Genomic DNA, 19,894 nt, shown 5'->3' with positions numbered 1-19,894 from the left:
GCTCACAGACAAGAAATGTGCTGAGAGGAAGCATCTCCGTGGTGGACAGTTGGCAGACGCGGGGAGAATCAGGGCCGTCTGGATGCTGGCGATGGCGCTGATGAATAGCAAATGGATATATTGGGGATCTGGCGGCATGGAAGGACAGCAACGCTTACTAGCCGGTTGAGTTGGCGACTGCAACCTACTTGTTGACAGCCACTCGCCGATGGCAGGCCAATAGCTACTGTAACTTGTGAAATCAGCACCGCGCAGCTGCGAGAGCGAAGGCTAGGGCCGGACCGAGGTGGTCATATGCCCAGCTCATTCTCTCTGCGCGTGGCTGACTGTCTAGCTCGTCTGGTTCCGCCCACAAACCCACCCCCAACCACTATCGGCCAGGTGGACATCTCGATCCCTCTTACGCACTTTTCCTTCGAACCATCCTTGGCGTCTAAATGACCCGAAAGGCGTACCGAGTACCTAGCTGCGTTCTTGCGCGCTCTGGAGGCGGTGGATGGCGTAGTGAGGCGTGGGCGCTCTTGTTGCTGCCCACCGCTCATCCTAGAAGACGTTATTGGGAAAACGTTGCATCGGCACTATCAAAACGGGAGTCGATGGAAGCTAGCTTCATGTTCTGGAAGCTTTTCCCGATGGGATCGTGATTCCTCATCTAGGATGTTCCTGGTGATTATATGATGATCCCGCCGCGGTCCAACCCTGGCCGCTCGAAAACAGAAACTTACCTTATGCAGGCCAACGGTTATCATTAGGTACTCTTCAACTCAATATGTTCCGCCTGATGACCCGATCCGTCAAGTATCTCGCCGGACGCCTTCACATTGAGCAGGAGATGGCCTCTCTGCCGAATTTGCGTGCCCGAAAAACATTTGGGCCTGGCAGCGAGACAACCAAATAAATACACTTTATCCAAGCCCACTAACCGTTTAAAATTGAAATCTCCAAAATAAAAACCCAGTCGGTCTGGTTTCAGTGTTTCTTTTTTAGTCTATCCTTGGGGTGTATCTGTGCTAACGTTCAAGATTCACCATGGATGCATTCCAATGCGACGGTGAGATTGTTTTGAAACTGATACCAAGAAATGCAACTCACTAGTTACTAGTTATACCACTCCCCCCGAAACTCGGGGGGTTACGCGACTTTTGAACATTGCGTGGCCGGGAAACAGGTCCCTGCCATGTTGATCTTCTATGCTTATGGGAGCCGGAATGAGGACCTTTTAACTCGCCTGCAAGTTCTTCATGCCGCCTTGAAATTAACAGTGCCTTATGAGGGGATGGTTGGCCGAAGCGAAAGCTGCCTTGATGCTGTCATCGCCGCGAGTGTATTGAGGATGGTGTTTACGATCCAGTGATGGCTGGCAAAACATTATTTGACTAACTGTGTAGTTTGCCTCCGGAATTGACAATTCGGATTGCTCAGCCTGTTAACGAACACGATCCCGGAACACAGGGATCGAAATGATTCCCGTATGACAATAAATAATGGGAATATTCGATCTCAGGAGCGGGGCGACGAATCTCGATGACGATCTAATTACGACATCGGGGATATGCCGCTTAGCGGGGCGCTGTGTTTTTGACGGCGATGCCGAGCGTACAGAAATCTAGCCGCCTTTCGAACCTCGCCATCGCCTGGAACGTCCATTCGGCATACAAGGGCCTGAAACGCTGTATCCATGTACCTGATATCTGCGAGTGTGTATGTGTGCGCGCGCGTTCATTTCCTTGAGCCTAGCACCATTTGCCGAAGGCTGCCCCACGGAGCTCTATGAATGATAGTTGAGCTTACCTTCATTTTATGGCTGGGGTGATGAAAGATGTTCCAAAATCGATGCATTCTGCATCGAGGCCGATGTGATGCTCCTATGAATATGACGATTCAAGTTTACATTCTCACGCAGCAAAGCGAATCGGAGCGCCCCCGAACTTTCCTACAATCAAAAATGCAGGCTAGCGAACTTTCTGCAGAACAATTTCTTCTCAACCCTGATCATTCAGAGCACCATATACGGAGTCATTCTTTAGCACCTCTTGGTTGACTCTGATCTGAAGCTGAGACTAAATGTTAAGCGCACACAATTTCAGGGAGGGCTAGTTGGTCCTCAGGTAACTAAACAGTGGCTGCCAAAAAACAGCTTTTCATACCCACTTTGCTCCCTGCCCTCGCATCTCCGATACCAAGGAGCGAAGGTTCGCTCAAATGTGTATGTACTCCGTACCTTATGTAGGCACGAAACGGAGTACATACGTGGTTATTGATATCCGTGCGGATATTTCCGCAATTAAATTGGACACCGCTTTTTGGAAGCGGTTCAAGATTTGGCTTCTGGTAACACAACCTACCGCTGGTCTAACAAAGCACGAGTGCAGATGACCCAGTTAAGGAGAAGCGAAAGAGCACATTCACATGTATAGATGACACCCTGACCTAGGCTATTAGTTATCTATGAGACTGGGCTGGCCGCCGCCACCCATTTCAACCCGACATCAGGCGTGGCTGAGGTGATACGTCGCAGCGGGAAGGTAGGGAGCACGGCATGCTTGGGGCTGCAGAGAGTTGAATGTACATACCACGCCTGGTTCATTCAGCACCATTATGCCATGTCATGCGAACACTCAATGCAATAGAGGAGCTGGAGGGCGAACCACCAGCTCTTCTTGGATGTCCGAACATCATTTTGGGCGCCCACCGATAGGGCGATTCGAACTGCTGTCCTTCCGCACCTAGACTACGTTGTGTCCATGAGTCCAGCACATAACCCATGCACTTAGAACTGTGAACTCTCAGCTTTGAACGAGCAGACCGAAAAGGCATTGCTTTTTCTGGGTTGGTAGGACAAAGACTGAGGTTTTCCAGGATACATGCGACTCTTGAGCGCGAAAGTACCGGTCGGGAAGCAGTCGTTGCCACCTTTTAATATGCCTCCTAGCCCTGTCGCCGGGACTAGATCTTCGAGCTTGCGTCATCAGGAGAAACTATGAATCCTGCATAGAGAAATAGGCATAAAGGAGATGAGCTTAAAGGGATTCTTTAATCGTATTAAAATTTATTCAGGAGAGAGATAGAAGCGCTACAGCTCACTTCCCATGTAGCCGATCTCGATAAACCAATAAAACCAGAAAGCAAATAAATGAAATTTAAGATCTTAATAATAGAAACACTGCTGAACTTCAGCAGGCATCTGTCCATCCGTGAACGTTTAACACAGCTTTGGACGGACTCATTGGCTTAGTGAACCCAGACTTCACCGAGTAATCCGGCAGCACGTTGACGGGATAAAGGCACATCATTCGAATCCCAGATCAGTATGGAGTACAGAGTACACTCTGTACATCCTCGCCAAATCAGCTTGCCGATGGGTTCAGGCCCGAAATATCCATCCATTCATTTCATTTCACACGGGACCGCAAAGACGGCCTGACGCACGACGCGTGACGCGTTACATTGAGATTTGCGGCTTATCTTATCAGATCACGCCAAGCAATTTAGCGCAGTTTGTGGGGCCCCACCAAACGTGTTACGCTAAAGGGCTTGGCATGATGCGGCTGCGGGGAAAGTCAATGACAGGATGGCGTGAGGTCATCCAAAGCCAAACGCCATCCGCAACTGATCGAGCTCGAGGATAAATTCGCCTTGCTGGGTTGGATCGCGCGCAGGTTGATGGTTTGCTGAGCGTGTAATTGGGCATCGGCCAGAGAAAGCCCCACCAAGCCTTTTCCGCATGCCGACAACTCCACGGGACTATGTGCCTCAAGCGACAGGATGTCTCTCTTAGATCTGCCCGGGGAGCTCATCTTTCAGATTGCGGGCTATCTCGAGGAATCAGACTTGAATAGCTTCCTCCGGACAAACAGGACCGCGGCTGAAATGCTAACACCAACGCTCTACGACAAGGGCTTTGCAACTGAACATGGTTTTCGATCGGAAGTGCTGGGTCACCTCCTCAACGCCGATGAGGTGGCGGTTGCCATGAAGTTCTACGGCATCCTTCTAGCTAAAATGACCTATCCGCCCGCCGTGGATTCTGAGCAACGCGGCGCCCAGGCAAAACCATTCTGCATCTCTCGTTTTCGCGCACTTCCCTGCCTCCGCGCCTGGAAGTCACTCTACATTACCGATTACTTTGCTAACCATCTTTCGAAATTCAAGATTAACTCCTCTGCCAATGACCAACGTCTTACCCTTCTACACATTGTCTCCGAAAGCGGCAACGACACCATCGCACGCACCCTCATCGACAGCGGTGCCAACGTCAACGCAACGGACTACTACGGTCGCCGCCCGATCCACCTGGCGTGCTGCGAAGGGAGAACAGAAGTAATAAAGCTCCTACTTGATTCGGGTGCCGATATCATGGCCCAAGACAATTTCGGCCTCACTCCGTTTGCGTATGCCGCTCGAGTAGATAACGCCGCTGCATTGGAACTCGTGATTGGGCGAGTCAGACTAGTCAACGGAGATCTATTCCTGCCCAAGACTGACGGCGCCACTCCACTTCACACTGCAGCCACAGATGGCAGAGTGGACAAAGTTCGATATCTTATTGAGTTAGGAGCGAACTCATGCGCCGTTGACCGGCTTGGTCGGCCTCCCTTGGAGCAAGCAATTGCACGAGGCAAATTGGGCGCTGTTAAAATACTGGTAGAGGACATGATGAGGCTGGGGTGGGATGTATCAAGCTTATATGCTGGGAGGACAGCACTACATGATGCTGTATGGGTGAAAAATAGAGATATGATCGGGTTCTTGGTTCAGAAAGGGGCGAATGCAAACAAACGTGATGGGCTGGGGCAGTCAGCAATAAATCTTGCAGAAGAGTTGGGCGTGCCATTAAAATGGTTTCGGTGTCCAGGCACTTAGGAGATTATCTTGGATGGTTAAGAGTGGTTACCTGCCAGTAAAATGGGAATATTTAATGCGGATGTTGTTATTCCATTTTCGTTTTAAGTCTGTGAGGACGATACGAGTGTTCTATGAAGGAAGCAAAAAAAACCCCTAGTCTAGCTGAATATCCACACCCATGTTCAAACAACCTAACACCAATGCCAATGTTACAATACCATCCCTTCAATAGACCTAACCGACTGAGAAAAACTTGGACTCGAAGGGAAAAGGGGTGGGTGATTTGAGTAAGCATTTATTGACTTTTATGTCAAAGTGTACCCGCCATCAACCCTCAAATCTGCCCCAGTAACATATTTGCTCGCATCACTCAATAAGAACGTCACTGGGCCCATGAGGTCTTCAGGTGTACCCATTTTGCCTTGTGGAATGAGGGAGGTCCACTTCTCTTTGAGATCAGGGTTGTCGTCAAGAATCTTGCGGGTCCTGCGTAGCCACAGCGATTAGAATAAGCGTGAATCATTGGGTAACGTAGCTATAAAAGGCTGAAAGGGGGCCAAACAAGGAGAGAAGAGAAGGGAACAAAACCAAAACTTACAGGGCAGTCAACATGTATCCTGGACTGATACAGTTCACTCTGATTCCCACACTTGCCCATTCGACTGCCAAGGAAGCAGCCAAGTGCCTTATTGCAGCCTTTGCAGCATTGTACGGCGCTTGTGGCTGAGGCACGTTAACAATGGCACCAGACATGCTTCCAATGAACACAATGCTGCCAGGCGACTTGCGAGCCATCAGATGTTTGGCAACAGCAACTGCAAAAAGATATGACCCATCAACGTTGACGGACCAGAGTTTCTGCATGCGATCATGCGGGTAGGACACGGCGTCAAAGTTTTCAGTGAACCCAGCAGATGTGACCAGATGATCGATACGGCCGTGCTCCTTGAGGATCTCCGCGACGCTGCTATCCACAGAATCTGGGTTGCCGACGTCGGCCTGATGGGCGGTGATTTTAGGAAGCGATCTTTCGTCGAGACCTGGATTCTCAGCTTGGAACTGGGCGAGCATGTTCTTGGCCTGTTCTTGCGCCTCTTGGACTGAAAATTTTCGGTAGTTAGCAGAGGCTCTTCCGACACATTGCTGCATTGTGGCAATGAAAAAGCGAGAACATGCACAAAAGAAAAGGAGTGGAGAAGCGAATAGGTCATGACTTACTGTTCAAGTCCACAATTGCCAAATCCGAGCCGGATGCCACCAGCGCTTGTCCCATGACCAATCCCAGTCCTCTTGCTCCACCGGTAACCACCGAGACACGGTCCTCCAGCGAGTATGACGCCAATGTTCGCTTGAAGTGCCTTCCTCCGCGGCCTTGGACTACAGGAGTAGGGGGCATCTCGTCGTCTGGGGGATATTCCACGCGAACGCTTTCGTCCGTGCGAGCGTAGCGGCCTTCATGTTCAGTGGCTTCCTCGGCACTGGCAGCTGCAGAGGATGACTCAGAGGGATACTTCTTGCTGTTATTTGGCGGGTTTTTGTTGGAATCGTAGAGGGAGGGGGTAGAAGAGATGAAGCGGGTTGCGACGGGGGTTAGACGGGTTGTTGGGATTGTGATGGTGAGTTTTCGGGGAAAAGCAGTCCTCAAACCATGGGATACATGGCGAGAGACTGAAACTGGGAACATTCCCGGTGGTGGTTGTGGAAAATCTGGAGGGCTCTTTTTGATAAGTGAGGGCCAGAGCTTTTATGTCCGCTGGAAGGCTAGGATCGACACTCCTAGTATTGAAAAAACAAAAAAAAAAAAAAAAAATTAAAAAAATTAAAAAAAACAGTCAAAATCAGAGCAATTGAGAAGAGGGCGATGAGTGTACAGGCTTGAATGGTACGATACGATGTTGAATGATCTCAGCGGCCAGGACACTCACGCAGCCAGTCCTTTTGAAAGCAGGGAAGAAGGGGTGGTTATGGGAGAAAGCCAATCCAAGAACCAGGGCCAGATGTCAGAGTTTCGACCTCAGGGACACAAAGGTTTTTGAGTCAAAGCTAGCAAAAAAGCGCGAGAATCAAAAGGTTAAGTGAAGAGAGAAGAAGATTCCTTCTCCGAGTTTGCGAGGACTAGGGGAGGGATGGAGGAGCTGAAAGGGAGAAGAGAAAAAAAAAAAAAAAATTTCAGCTGAAGAAGAGAACAAGGCCTTTCTCCTCCCTTTTTTTTTTTTTTTTTTTTTCTCTCTCCCTGGGACTCTTTCACGAGCCACACCGGTTTGGCTAAGCAGCTCCTAGTATTATTTCACGATGCTGATCCTTGGAGGTCATCTGATGGAGGACTCGCAACGTGTAGCCAGGGAAGACTCACGATGGTCTGGCCCCCTGACGAAGGCCCCCGGAAGCGGGAGGAGTTTAGGGCAGAGCTTTAACGCAGCTTTACCTGGAACTCCGGGCCACTCGGGGTCAACCCTGGGCGGCGGTGGAGACCTGCTGTGGGGATCGGCCTGCCCAGTTAAAAATAGGTCAGATGAGGTGAAGGGATTTCTGCCGGCGGCCTCCACCTTCGAAGGCGTGATCGAAGCCCTTCTAGATTCTTTGTCTGGCAGCAAACCGCCACAACTGTGCATTTGTCACCTCCCCTAGTGTTGTTACAGATAAGGACAGCATGGCATCTGAGACATCTGCGGCCCATTGAGCCTCTCCATAATGTGACTGATGTGATACTGTACATACATAATAAACTCTGACACATTGCTGGCAAACGCATTTGAGGTATTATCATATCTACCTACCCTAACGCACCACACGAGGGGGGAAAAATAATAATAAAATAAAATCAAGGTCGGGAAAAGGGGACCGAAAAAAAAAAAAAAAAAAAAAAAAAAAAAAGACGCACTACTCCGTATCAACTAATAAAATCAAAAAATTCTATTTTCCCGCTTCGTCGCCGCCGGCAAATTCAACTAGCGGTGTCCCGGCTTTGCAAATGTCCTATGTAACACCGCAATTAGTGTTGGAATCCAGAGAAATCTGCTTTGGGAAGAGCTTACCCCTTGTTTATGTACCACCTTCGATATTATGCCGTTGTGAGGAGCGCGGATCACCGTCTCCATCTTCATACTTTCAATGACAACCAGTGGCTGATCCTTCTCCACCGTGTCGCCTTCTGCGACCGTTACTCGCAGAATCTTGCATGGCATTGGCGCGATCACGCTGTTTGCAACATCCTTAATTCCAAGTGCTTTCTCCATCCATTTGGCGCGTGGGATCCTTAGCCGATACTGTTTTCCCCGCTGAAATACAGTTACGTTATCTTCGTCTCGGATCACCGTCGTGTCGAGTCTTGTATGGGGGAAAAACGATGTGAACACATTTTGCGCGGTGCCTACCCGCCTCTGAACGTTCGTGAACGTTTTTCCGTCGACGGTGATGTTAAAATTGTTGGGTCCCGTCTGCTCGATCTGGGTGTCGAACGGGGTTCCTTCCGGCTCTCCCGGTGCGGTGGCCTGCACAAAAGCAAACTGTCGTTGCTGATAAGCAGGGCTGAAACCGACGGCGGAGCCAGCCGGTCCGGTCAGGCTGCCGTCCAGGTAGCACGCCAGAGTCGCCTGAGCTAGCACCTCGGGTTCGATGGGCTCTTTTCTGAACAGTTCCTCGCGGTGCTTCTCGATGTACCCTGTTTCAACCTCACCGGCTGCGAAATCCGCACTCCGACATACCCGCTTGATGAATTCAATATTTGTCATCGGTCCAGCAACTTCATACTGTTCGAGAGCAGCGGCGAGGCTTCGAAGAGCTTCGGTTCGGTTGGCGCCCCTGACAATTAACTTGGAGATCATAGGGTCGTAATGCGAAGAAACTTCATCGCCCGCGACAAATCCTGCATCAATTCGGATATCCTCGGTAGGCTTGGGGGTACGGACGTGGATCAAGCGACCGGAATCAGGCACGAATCCTTGGTCTGGGTTTTCAGCGTAGATTCTGGCCTCGATGGCATGTCCGCTTGTGGCGATCTTGGCTTCGATTTCTTCCTGGGTCAAGGGCAAAGGTGCGCCTTCGGCCACCAACAGTTGCCAGTGGACGAGGTCTTGACCGGTGACCATCTCAGTGACAGGATGCTCGACTTGCAACCGAGTGTTCATTTCCATGAAGTAGAATTCGCCCGTGTCATTATCAAAGATGAATTCGACTGTTCCTGCACCTTCATACCCAACGGCCAAAGCGGCAGCTCTAGCCTTCTCCCAAATGTCTTTTCTCGTAGCCTGCGGCAAATGTGGAGCCGGGGACTCTTCCAAGATCTTCTGATGTCGGCGTTGAATGCTGCAGTCTCGCTCCCCCAGAGCCACACAGTTTCCATGCTTATCGGCAAACACTTGCACTTCGATATGTCTAGGCGTCGTGATATATTTCTCAATGAGCACCTGGTCGTCGCCGAACGAATTTTTCGACTCTGATTTGGCGGACATGAGCTGGTCCTGGAAGGTTTCTCTGGAGGAGCAGATACGCATGCCCTTGCCGCCACCTCCCTTGATGGCCTTAATTAGAACAGGGTATCCAATCTTGTCGGCTTCCTTCTGAAGAAGGTCGGGATCCTGGTTTGACCCATGGTAACCAGGTACACAGGGTACACCGGCGGCGGTCATGATTTCCTTTGATCGGCTATTGCAATGTGGTTAGTAATTATAAGATGATAGTTAAAAATTCGATTTGATGCATTTGGGGTTGATTCATACCTCTTGTCTCCCATAGCCTCTATCGCCTTCCATGGTGGACCGATAAACACGAGTCCTGCCTGCGTGCACTTTTGTGCAAAGCCGGCATTTTCACTCAACTAGCTCAATTGGTCAGTCAAAAAAAAAAGGATTCATCTTAGTATAACACACGTAGAACAAAGGGGTTCCCTACAAAGCCATAGCCCGGGTGAATTCCCTTGCAGCCCTCACGCTTTGCAATCTCAATTATCCGATCTCCATCTAGATACGCAGAAGTCTCGCCGAGATTGAAAGCGAAAGGGGAGCTCAGCGCATGTTGAGAGGAGGCATCTGGATCGGTGTACAGAGTGGTTACTCGGACGCCATGCTGGCCGGCGGTTCTTCCTACTCGTCTGATCCGAAAGTCAGCTTTGATCCGAACCGTTTCACCGCCCAAGACGCAGTCGAAAGGTGAGGAAACGGGGAGGGAGGTGAGCATACAGCGCGATCTCACCGCGATTGGCGATCAGAATGGAATTGAGAGGTGTTCCATCCCGGCCGGCGGTGCTTGAAAGGGAAGAAGAGTTCCTTGCGGCCGATCTGAGGAGCGCCCTTCGGCTAAGGCTGGAGGCAGGAGGAAGGCGGGATATGAAGGAGTGAAGAGACATCTGGCCGAGTTGGAAGAAGGGTGTGTATCTGGACAAGCTGAGAAGGTAGGGTATCAAGACAAAATCATGACCTTCCCGGGCTGGTTGCAAGGTATGAAGGAGTCTTATTTTTCTTTTTTTTTTTCCTTCCTGCCTGCTTTTTCCCCCACACCGAGACGCAGCGCTCGTCCGCCCCAAAAGTCCCGAATCGGCGTGTTGATCGCGGCGGCCGCCTGGCTGAGCTAATCAGATAGAGTTGGTGCCGACGGAAAGCGAGCCTCGGCGTGGGGCTCCGAAAATTACACCGCTGACGTAAGGTTACCGTACCCTGCGTACACTGCCGAATAGTCACGTGGCAACCTCGGCAAACTTTCCTTCTACATGGGAGGTCACGTGATATTCTCACTACGTCAGATCTCAGCTGGACACGTCGAAGAATGCCTTGGACGGCGCGCGAAGAGGAGGAGAGAAACGAGAGCATCGCCAATCCCGTTGGCGTGTTGCTGCCGGCTGTTTTCTGCTGACGCACAATCTAACATTATAAACAGTTTTCCTTAGTCAAGTTCATGGGCTGCTTTTTGCCCTGTCGGAAGCTAAATTCAACAGAGATGAACCCCGCAGTACCTTGGTCGTGAAACATAAGAGAGATACAGAGAAAGGCAAGCATCATTGGCTCTCGATGAGACGGTTCTGTGTGACTATCTGTCTCATTGTATCTGGCGTTGTTTTCCGCTGGTAGTTTCCGCACACTACCTATCTGAGGAGGCTCAGTGTGGGATTCGAGATCAGGGTTCAATTCCCGCCTCAACGAGCCCTCCGTGATCATGTCGGATGAAGAGGAATACTACGATGACGCCTTCGAGGAAGAATGGATTTTCTGGGACGAGGGTGATCCCACTCTTGCGGTGAGCCGCTCCCGCTTTGCCTCACGAAAGGGAATATCCTATGTTGACATTGTACCAGGATGATCTTGCTCAAGGAACTGTCCATTCGCCCGTTTATCTTACCGACCAAGCTCTGTACGCTGCGTTGGAAAGCGAATCGGATTGGGACTACCTCACCGACGAATATTACGATGACGACCCGTCCCTGCTGAAGAAACAGGACCAGACACCTCTAAACAGCGACGGTAAATATTCTGGGAAAAAGAGAAAACGCACGTCTCTCAAAGACAACGCGCGACCCGCGAAGAATAGTCGAAGGCCTTATCCGGACATAGATTCATTCTGTGGGGTTGTATGGCGCACCCCATGTCATTCTTTGCGTCGAGAAGAGTTATACGAGGCTGGCAAGGGTGAGACGGTTTCCCTGTTAGGAAATTGGCGTGAATTATTCAAATACCCAGACCGTAATAAATCACCCCCAGCTCTTGACCATCATCCTTCCGCCGGCAGGCCCGGGCCCCCGAAGGAGAGACATCATCCAGGCAAAGGTAGAAACGCTATACGGCAAGGACCTAAAACGAACGACTCAGGCCTCTCATCCCATGGTGACGAAGACGTGGAGGATGGTGTTGATATTGAGTATGGACCTTCATATACCTTCCCTGAGAACCCAAATAGCTCCTTTACGCCTCCACCCTGCCACTTTAACGACACCGAACAAGAAATCATCGAGCGCTCCAACACGCATGGTGACAAATCCCGCAAACCCAAATCCCCATCCAGACATGTAACACGGAAACCACCGTCCCGCTTGAAGCAAGTGACCACCGCAGAGGAACCCACACCTCCACCCGGCGCCGAAGCTGGCTGCAACGATCTACCACCGTCTCCCACCGGTTCATCCTCCCAAAAGACGACCCCCACAAAGCAAAGGAGGGATTTATCGCGTCCACTCCCCTCTCAAAGGATAGAGGTCGTTGTGGGTCCTCCTAAGAGCTCTTGTCTCAGCTTTCCCATGCTCGCTAACGACTCTGTATCAAGTGAGGAACAAAAGCAGCCGCCTCTGCGCAAAGGGAGAAAGAGGAAGGCTACTAGCCCTCTACCTGCAGATGAGGATGGTGATCAACGGTGCGAGATGGGGATCAAAAAGAGAGGCAGGCCAGCCAAAACAAGAAAAGTTACTCCACAATTAGGACCGGATGACACGTCGACGGCGGCAGCGACGTCAGTTGGCAAAAGAAGGTCATTACGACAGCGGAAAACATAAAACTTGAAGTAAAAAGGATCCGCCGGTGATCAATAATGGGTGTTGATAGTTTTATTTTGCTTCTGGGTTTGGACAGCATTTTACGACCCTCGCAGATGGGATTTGAGCGTCTCGTGGGAAAAAAAAAAAAAAAAAAAAAAGAGAAAAATCGGGATCAACTGGAATTTTGACGAAATTAATTCAATGCCTGGGAAAATAAAATGATAGCAAAATTTTATACATAAAGCTCTAACGTAGATGACCATATACACAGGTATCATCGCTGACAACAAAGGTCCCCCCCCAAAACTCTCTTAAGCATACTCCTTGTTAAACGCCCTGCCAATAACCATTCGTCGAATTTCACTTGTTCCGGCGCCAATCTCATATAGCTTCGCGTCCCTGAGCAATCTTCCCGCGGGGATCTCATTGATATAACCCGTACCACCCATCAACTGAATGGCATCCAATGTACACTCCGTCGCACGCTCGGCGGCGTAGAGAATGGCACCCGCACAATCCTGGGTGCGGATCTGAGTGCCCTCGGGAGAAGCGGCGGAGTTATCAATTTGTCGGGCGGTGTTGTAGGTGTAGGCGCGCGAGACGGCGAGTTTAGTATACATATCTGCGAGCTTGCCCTGGACGAGTTGGTTATGGGCGATGGGGGCGTTGAACTGTTTGCGGGTGTGGGTGTAAGGAAGGACGAGGTCGAGGGTAGCTTGCATGATACTAAATGTAACTCGTCAGCAGGAGAAATTTTTGGAAATGGATTTTGGACACCAGATCCTGGGGTGTCTTACCCTAGAGGGCCGGCGCTGAGGACCAGACGCTCCAAGTCTAATCCCTCCATGAGGACCTTGACGCCGCGGTTAACTGCTCCAAGGATATTCTCCTTGGGCACGAAGACATCCTCGAAGATGAGTTCACCGGTGTTTGAGCCTCTCATTCCCAGCTTGTCCAGTTTTCGTGCGCATGAGAATCCCTTGGAGGAAGTCTCCACGATAAAGGCAGTGATGCCCTTTGAGCCACCGGTAGGCTCAGTTTTGGCGTAGACAACAATATAATCCGCATCGGGACCATTGGTGATCCACATCTTGGTGCCGTTGAGGATATACCCTCCGTCAACGGCCTTGGCGGTCGTCTTCATACTCACGACATCAGATCCGGCGGAATGTTCAGACATGGCCAGGGCGCCGATCTTCTCTCCCGATATCAAACCGGGTAGATATTTAGCCTTCTGCTCGGGAGTTCCGTTCAATGACAGCTGATTGACACAGAGCTGGGAATGGGCGGCGTAAGACAGGCCAATGCTGCCGGACGCACGGCTGATCTCTTCCAAGACGATACAGTGCGCTTGGTATCCCAGGGACAGACCACCGTATTGCTCGTCTGCGGTGACCCCGAGGAAACCAGCCTCGCCCAGTTTCTGCCACATTTCCGGTGGGAAGTTGTTCTCGAGGTCGGTCTTTGCGGCAACCTCCTCGGGTATTTCACGCCCTACGGAGCACGGTTAACCAACGTCCACCTTGGGCGACAATTGATAATCATTTAACGGCCTTACTGGTGAATTCCTGAACTCGCTCTCTCAACTCCACGAGGTCTTCTTCTGTTGGAGGAACGAAGCCCTGCGGGTGCTTGGTGGACGCCGCCCGCCATGACGAGCGCGGGACAAGCTGTCGTCTGGGCTTGCAGAGGGTTCTGGCGGTGCGGCCAAAGAGGCGGGGAAGACAGGGAGAAGCCATGTTACTCAGAGAGGACGTGTGGCAGTTGACGGGAGAGACTCAAGAAGACGGTTCAAAAGAAAAAGAAAAAAACAAAATAAAATCACCAAAAATGAGCAGAGCGAAGGAGGATCACGGTCTGTCGCACTCGAATGCCCGATCAAGGCGGCGCGGAAGGCGGTTGCGGGCTTCGGCTGACCTTCCGCGTCTGGGGGGGCCGGCCCGTCGGCTGTCAGCGGCTATTGTCGCCGATCCGCCGGCAGCAAACACGCCAAACACGCTCTGTGCGGTCGCTGCTTTGCGGTGTGGATGTGCCGGCCGACGAAAGACGAGACGACGAGGAGCACGAGAACTGAGGCGATCGAATCCTCTGCGCGAGACGGCGAAAATTCTTGAACTCGCGGTCTCCCCGGCTGGAGCAATATCTCTAGCATAACTCTCTTTTCATCATCCACCCTCCCGTCTGAACTAATTGTCCTCTTCTCTCTCTCCCCTCCCCCTCCCACTCCCGCGTTTGGACCCTCAGACACAATGGCCTCAGTCCGCGCTCCCTCCACCAAGCTCCTCCGCAGCCTTCGCTGTGCTCTCTCCTCCAATGCCCATCTCACCCTCAGACAACAGCGACCCAATGCCTTCTTTGTTCTCCGCCACTCCTCCCGCTCCATATCAAACTACACCCATGCCCACCAGGCGTCCGCCATATCCGTCCTGCCCACAGCTGTGGACACATCATCACACGATTTCAAAGAGAATGCCCAACAGATGAACGACCTACTGGCAAAGATGTCAGAGCTTCACTCTACCATCGCCAAGGGTGGCCCGCAGAAGGCCAAAGATAAGCACATTGCAAGAGGAAAGATGTTGCCCCGCGATCGAGTCACGGCGTTGATCGATCCCGGCACATCGTTCTTGGAGCTGTCGCCATTGGCCGGCCACGAGATGTATGGCGCCGACCAAGTTCCTTCTGGAGGTATAATCACGGGAATTGGTACCGTGGAAGGCGTGTCATGTATGATCGTTGCAAACGACAGCACCGTGAAGGGTGGCACCTACTTCCCCATCACCGTGAAGAAGCATCTACGGGCTCAGGCGATTGCCCAGGAGAATAAGCTACCATGTATCTACCTCGTCGACTCCGGCGGTGCAAACCTGCCCCATCAGGCGGACGTTTTCCCGGACAGAGACCACTTTGGCCGAATCTTCTTCAACCAGGCCAGAATGAGCTCCCTGGGCATCCCGCAAATTTCTGTCGTCATGGGCCCTTGCACCGCTGGCGGAGCCTATGTTCCCGCCATGAGCGACGAGACCATCATTGTCGAGAATCAGGGAACCATCTTCCTTGCCGGTCCACCACTCGTCAAAGCCGCAACCGGCGAAGTCGTCTCCGCGGAGGACCTTGGCGGCGGAAAACTCCACAGCTCCATCTCCGGAGTTACTGACTATCTCGCCGTCGACGATGCCCATGCCCTCGTCCTCGCTCGCAGGTCCATTTCAAACCTCAACTATCCCAAAACCAGCTTCCCTCTTCTCACGTCCGCTCAATTCAAGGAGCCTCTCTACGACCCCGCAGAACTCGCCGGAATCGTAGGTACCAATCTCCGCCGCCAGATCCCTGCCCATGAAGTCATCGCTCGCATCGTCGACGGCAGCGAATTCGCCGAGTTCAAGCGCGACTACGGAACTACCTTGGTCACCGGTTTCGCCAGGATATACGGCACCCAAGTCGGTATCGTGGCCAACAACGGAATCCTGTTCTCTGAATCATCGCTCAAGGGCGCTCACTTCATCGAGCTCTGTGCACAAAGAAATATTCCACTGGTATTTTTGCAGAATATCTCCGGCTTCATGGTCGGTGCAGACGCAGAAAAGGGGGGAATAGCGAAGAACGGAGCTAAGCTAGTTACCGCAGTCGCATGTGCGGATGTCCCCAAGTTCACCGTTGTCTTTGGCTCTAGTGCCGGCGCCGGAAATTATGGAATGTGGTACGTTATTTTTGTTGCTTTTTTCATTTTTCATTTCTTTTTTTCAAAAAAAAATATTTCCCCGGTGCCCTCATATCCCCCCTTACTTATCTTGCCGTTTCACCTCCCTTCCTATGCAGCAGATGGGCGGAAGAAGTAATAAACTAATACGTGTTTAGCGGCCGTGCTTACTCTCCTCGCTTCCTCTACATGTGGCCCAACGCCAAGATCGGCGTCATGGGCTCCGAGCAGCTCTCCTCAGTTATGGCTGCTGTCGGCAAATCCGCTGATCCCAGCCTCAAGGCTCGCATTGACGCAGAGTCTGAAGCAACCTTCTCATCTGCGCGGTTATGGGATGACGGTGTCATCCCACCAGCGGACACACGCAAGTTCCTAGGCCTGAGCTTGGCCGCTTCCATGGGTGGAAGGGCCGAAGATGCGAAGACGAAGTTTGGTGTGTTCAGAATGTAAACATTTCGAAGTAGTATGATATAGATGGTGGCATCTGGTCAGGGGAGGGATGAGAGGAATGGGGGTGTTTTGTTTTTATCCCCGGTTATCAACTGTTTATGATTTTCCAATTGTTGTCCCCAGTTTATGTAGACTTAACAGGGGTAAACCAATGTATATCCAAGTTCCCGTTCAAATATGCTACGAATAATTTTTCTTTTCTTTTAAAAAAAGGTCGCTTAAAGTTCCCCTCAATTTCTCCAGAGGCTAGGTTACTCTGTGCATACATTGGGCAAATACCCTTTTTTCCTTTTTTTTTTTTGCTTTTCCGGAAAGCAGACTCCGTGAGAATCACCACCACCACCCCCAGCGCGCAGGCGACTCAAGCTTCTGCATGGCTCTGCTTTCCGAATCGCCACTATCCAATTAAACATGCAGGACCAAGCTCTTATGCACGCTCAGGCGTGCACTGGCCCATTGGTCAGGTTTGGGTTGCATGTACGGAGTACATCCTTGTCATGCGCAGACGAACAGAACGAGTCAGTGCTCCATGCATCTGTCCCCACACGACCTGGTTTTTTGAGATTTTTTGGCTTTTCATTCTCCAAAGGTCTGGTCTCAACGATGATCTCACGACCTCGCCGAGGGCCATGGGTTTTTTTTCCCGAGGATGGTTTGCGCTGCAAGAGTATTGGGAAGCAGTGGCGTTATTCCATGTGACACTGAAGAGTATTGCATCAGCAGTAATGTGGCAAGGGGAGCCTGGCATAGGCGTTATGGTGCATCAAGCGAAGAAAGGTTATTAAATATATATTCCAAGAAGGCGAATGCTAGAAGCTATTCATACCATTATCGCCAGAAGGAATCCAAAAAAAAAAAAAAAAAAAAGGTGCAAGATTCGGCCCGATATATGGAATGTAGAGAGCAAGAAAACGAAGCTGAGGCTCTATGTGTGAACGATAAGAGAAGAAATTCGAGCTCAGCCTAGAAGTCTTCCTGCAAAATGTTGAAAAAACAACCGGTCCGGAAATAAAGAAAGGAGAATGTAGAATAATATAGAACAGAAAGAAATAGAAGAAACAAGAAATAAGGTATATTAAGAAAGAAAAAAAAAAATGGATGACGGCATCATTGAGCCCTCAAGAGGAAAAACAGTATGAGAAATATACATAGGAAGTCCAAAGTCATCCATTTCAGAGGCAGGCATTCCAAACATGGCGAACCATCACCAGCATTTTTTTTAGTAATCTCCCGTACGGCTTGGATGAGTGCAAACGAGTAAACGATCGAATTTTCAAGGAAACTTTTTCTTTTGACAAAAAGAATATAAAAGGACCAGAATATATATATATATACCTGCGAATCCGACCCAACGGTTCGGGGAGGATATCCAAGGATAAATCCAAATGCGGCTGGGGCCCATTGAAAAAAAAAAAAAAAAAAAAAAAAAAAAAGAAAAGGAGAATAGATACGGATGTGCGTCGAGCTTCATGTATATAGAAGAACTGAAGAGAGGGGAATAAATGTCTAAGAAGAAAAATGGAAGAGAAGAGAAAGGACAATTAAAAAGGAAACAGGAAGAAATAGTTGCAAACCGGGGAGAGGCCAAAAAGGATAGAAGACGAGCGAGGACGTGCTCTCAAAGAATAACGCAGTCGGGTCGCTTTCCCTTTTTCCTGGTTGGTTTTTTACTTCGCTTCTGGCCATCTTTCCTTCTCGCTGGATTCTGTTCTCGGTCCCGATCCTTCGTTGCTTGGATGTCTTTGCGTATAATTTGCCGGCAGAGGTCAATGAAAGCTTCGTCAACGTTGGCTCTCCTCCGCGCTGAAGTTTCGTAATACGGAGCATTGCCCCACTGTTGTGAGAGCTGAAAGGCCTTTGACCGCGAAACCGCACGGTCTTCTTCGAGGTCGGATTTATTCCCTACAATCACAATAGGAACGTTCTCATCATCCTTTATGCGAATGATTTGTTCGCGGAGTTCGGCCAGCTCGTTGAGGGAGGACATGCTTGTGATCGAAAACACTAGGAGAAACCCTTCACCCTGCTTCATATATAACTCCCTAACCGAGCGTTCCGTTAGCTTATGTCCGTTCGCCTTTCAGCAGTCCAGGTGACGCTCAAGCCCTATGGCAAAGTCATGGGCATTGGTAACGATTTGATAATCAGGGGTATGTACCTCATCGCAGCTGAAACACACGAGTCAGCCATGATACTTGCTAGAAACTTAGCTGAACTTCAACGTCTTCAAGGAACTTACTGAATTGTTCCGTTCCAGCGGTATCTAAGCTGCATTTGGATTCCATCAGCTAATTCTCAAAATTATGACCGGGGCACCTTAAAAGGCCAGGGTAGCGACAGAGGTACACGAGGCCCTCCGTGATATTGCAAAAGATTAGTGCTCACAAAGAGCCAAGATGGCTAACCCACATTTCTAGAACACATTGTCGTCCCTATGGTCGAAGGTTAATTCTCGCGAAGGCAGGAGAATAGAAAGAATCGGACCTACATCGACTTCAAGGTGTTTGCGATACGAATCTTCGATCGTCGGATCGTAATTTTCAATCCACACATTTTGGACGAATTGTGCTATAGAAATTCCAAATTAGGCGCCGATGATAGCGAACGGTTTTTTGAAGTGGGCGGTTAGAAATGGGAGGTAAAGGATTTCTGAGACGATAAGGATGTCAGACACAGGGTCACAAGTCCCGTACCTGTTAAACAGCTCTTCCCGACACCGCCTAAAGCATGCAGCCAAATATTTATCAGCTATCAAGAAGCTCAGATCACAGTTGCACTAAATCCAACAATTGAATACTTACCAGCGCCCAGCACGACGATGTGGTACTCCCGCCTGATTTGCCAGAGAGCCGTTAGCCAAGCTGCTAACCGTTGGAGAAAGGACATGGTAGGGGTAGGAGAGAAGAAGTGACTCAAAGGTGCAAGGAGACACTTAAAATAGGATGGCATACCGCGGCTGGAGCCTTAAATTCGATGCCATTTTCTGGGGCAAATCTGTCGATAGCGGAACCCAACTACCGCAGAAGTAAGGAAGTAGGGAGAGGATGGAAGGATCGCGGCGTTGATCGGACGGATGAGCACGGACTAATTATGGCAGAATTGATAGGAAGATAATCGCGGAGAAAGTGTACCGATTGCAGCGAAAAAGGAATAACTGAGACAAGGCAAGGTGTGTTGTATGATGCGTGCAGTTCATTCCCGAGTGTTCGGTAGATGATTTTTTTGCGGAGCTTGCTCAGCAGTTACTGGGCAGCAATTTTCCCCGAAGCAACCCGGAGGGCAAGCCCTGTCTCGATCCCAGTCGTATGTTTGTGCGCGGAGTGTCGATTTCGCGCGTGGGAGGAATAAATAGTCTTTTTGTTATCCCTTTTTTGTGGTTGGCCCCAAAGTACCTTCGATCTTTTGCGCAGGGATGGCTAGGGTCTTATTTCCCTGTATTTTAA

The 19,894-nt window shown here is 50.3% G+C and overlaps 7 protein-coding genes across 7 annotated transcripts; 3 read left to right on the top strand and 4 right to left on the bottom strand.

Annotated features, from left to right (window-relative positions):
* Positions 1-3,637: 3,637 nt before the first annotated feature.
* On the top strand, positions 3,638-5,040 carry CIMG_06728 (uncharacterized protein). The gene has a single exon (XM_001242831.2). The coding sequence runs from the start codon at positions 3,766-3,768 to the stop codon at positions 4,861-4,863; it is 1,098 nt and encodes a 365-aa protein (XP_001242832.1). The 5' UTR covers positions 3,638-3,765; the 3' UTR covers positions 4,864-5,040.
* On the bottom strand, positions 4,915-6,994 carry CIMG_06727 (D-arabinitol dehydrogenase ArbD). The gene is made up of 3 exons (XM_001242830.2): positions 6,064-6,994; positions 5,444-5,945; positions 4,915-5,331 (listed from the first exon to the last, which is right to left on the bottom strand). Exons 1-3 carry the CDS (start codon positions 6,527-6,529, stop codon positions 5,151-5,153), a joined length of 1,149 nt encoding a protein of 382 aa, XP_001242831.1. The 5' UTR covers positions 6,530-6,994; the 3' UTR covers positions 4,915-5,150.
* A 504-nt stretch (positions 6,995-7,498) lies between these two features.
* On the bottom strand, positions 7,499-10,192 carry CIMG_06726 (3-methylcrotonyl-CoA carboxylase subunit alpha). Its single transcript, XM_001242829.2, has 5 exons — positions 10,023-10,192; positions 9,736-9,934; positions 9,564-9,661; positions 7,881-9,489; positions 7,499-7,821 (listed from the first exon to the last, which is right to left on the bottom strand). The coding sequence occupies exons 1-5, from the start codon at positions 10,187-10,189 to the stop codon at positions 7,759-7,761; spliced, it is 2,136 nt and encodes a 711-aa protein (XP_001242830.1). The 5' UTR covers positions 10,190-10,192; the 3' UTR covers positions 7,499-7,758.
* Positions 10,193-10,628: 436 nt separating this feature from the next.
* On the top strand, positions 10,629-12,459 carry CIMG_06725 (uncharacterized protein). The gene is made up of 2 exons (XM_001242828.2): positions 10,629-11,073; positions 11,132-12,459. Exons 1-2 carry the CDS (start codon positions 10,993-10,995, stop codon positions 12,317-12,319), a joined length of 1,269 nt encoding a protein of 422 aa, XP_001242829.1. The 5' UTR covers positions 10,629-10,992; the 3' UTR covers positions 12,320-12,459.
* An 82-nt stretch (positions 12,460-12,541) lies between these two features.
* On the bottom strand, positions 12,542-14,146 carry CIMG_06724 (isovaleryl-CoA dehydrogenase). The gene is made up of 3 exons (XM_001242827.2): positions 13,860-14,146; positions 13,099-13,795; positions 12,542-13,027 (listed from the first exon to the last, which is right to left on the bottom strand). The coding sequence occupies exons 1-3, from the start codon at positions 14,038-14,040 to the stop codon at positions 12,613-12,615; spliced, it is 1,293 nt and encodes a 430-aa protein (XP_001242828.1). The 5' UTR covers positions 14,041-14,146; the 3' UTR covers positions 12,542-12,612.
* Positions 14,147-14,533: 387 nt separating this feature from the next.
* CIMG_06723 (methylcrotonoyl-CoA carboxylase subunit beta) lies at positions 14,534-16,649 on the top strand. Its single transcript, XM_001242826.2, has 2 exons — positions 14,534-16,001; positions 16,160-16,649. The coding sequence occupies exons 1-2, from the start codon at positions 14,551-14,553 to the stop codon at positions 16,449-16,451; spliced, it is 1,743 nt and encodes a 580-aa protein (XP_001242827.1). The 5' UTR covers positions 14,534-14,550; the 3' UTR covers positions 16,452-16,649.
* Positions 16,650-18,069: 1,420 nt separating this feature from the next.
* Positions 18,070-19,838, bottom strand: CIMG_06722 (small GTP-binding protein; the record flags this gene model as incomplete). Its single annotated transcript, XM_001242825.2, has 8 exons — positions 19,403-19,838; positions 19,253-19,284; positions 19,145-19,171; positions 18,940-19,019; positions 18,861-18,883; positions 18,691-18,719; positions 18,610-18,619; positions 18,070-18,493 (listed from the first exon to the last, which is right to left on the bottom strand). Exons 1-8 carry the CDS (start codon positions 19,429-19,431, stop codon positions 18,070-18,072), a joined length of 654 nt encoding a protein of 217 aa, XP_001242826.1. The 5' UTR covers positions 19,432-19,838.
* Between the last annotated feature and the right edge of the window lie 56 nt (positions 19,839-19,894).

This window comes from Coccidioides immitis (assembly GCF_000149335.2).
Source record: "Coccidioides immitis RS genomic scaffold supercont3.2, whole genome shotgun sequence".
Taxonomy (NCBI): Eukaryota; Fungi; Ascomycota; class Eurotiomycetes; order Onygenales; family Onygenaceae; genus Coccidioides; species Coccidioides immitis.
The sequence above is the reverse complement of the archived record's forward strand: the minus strand, read 5'-3'. Positions and strand labels throughout refer to the sequence as shown.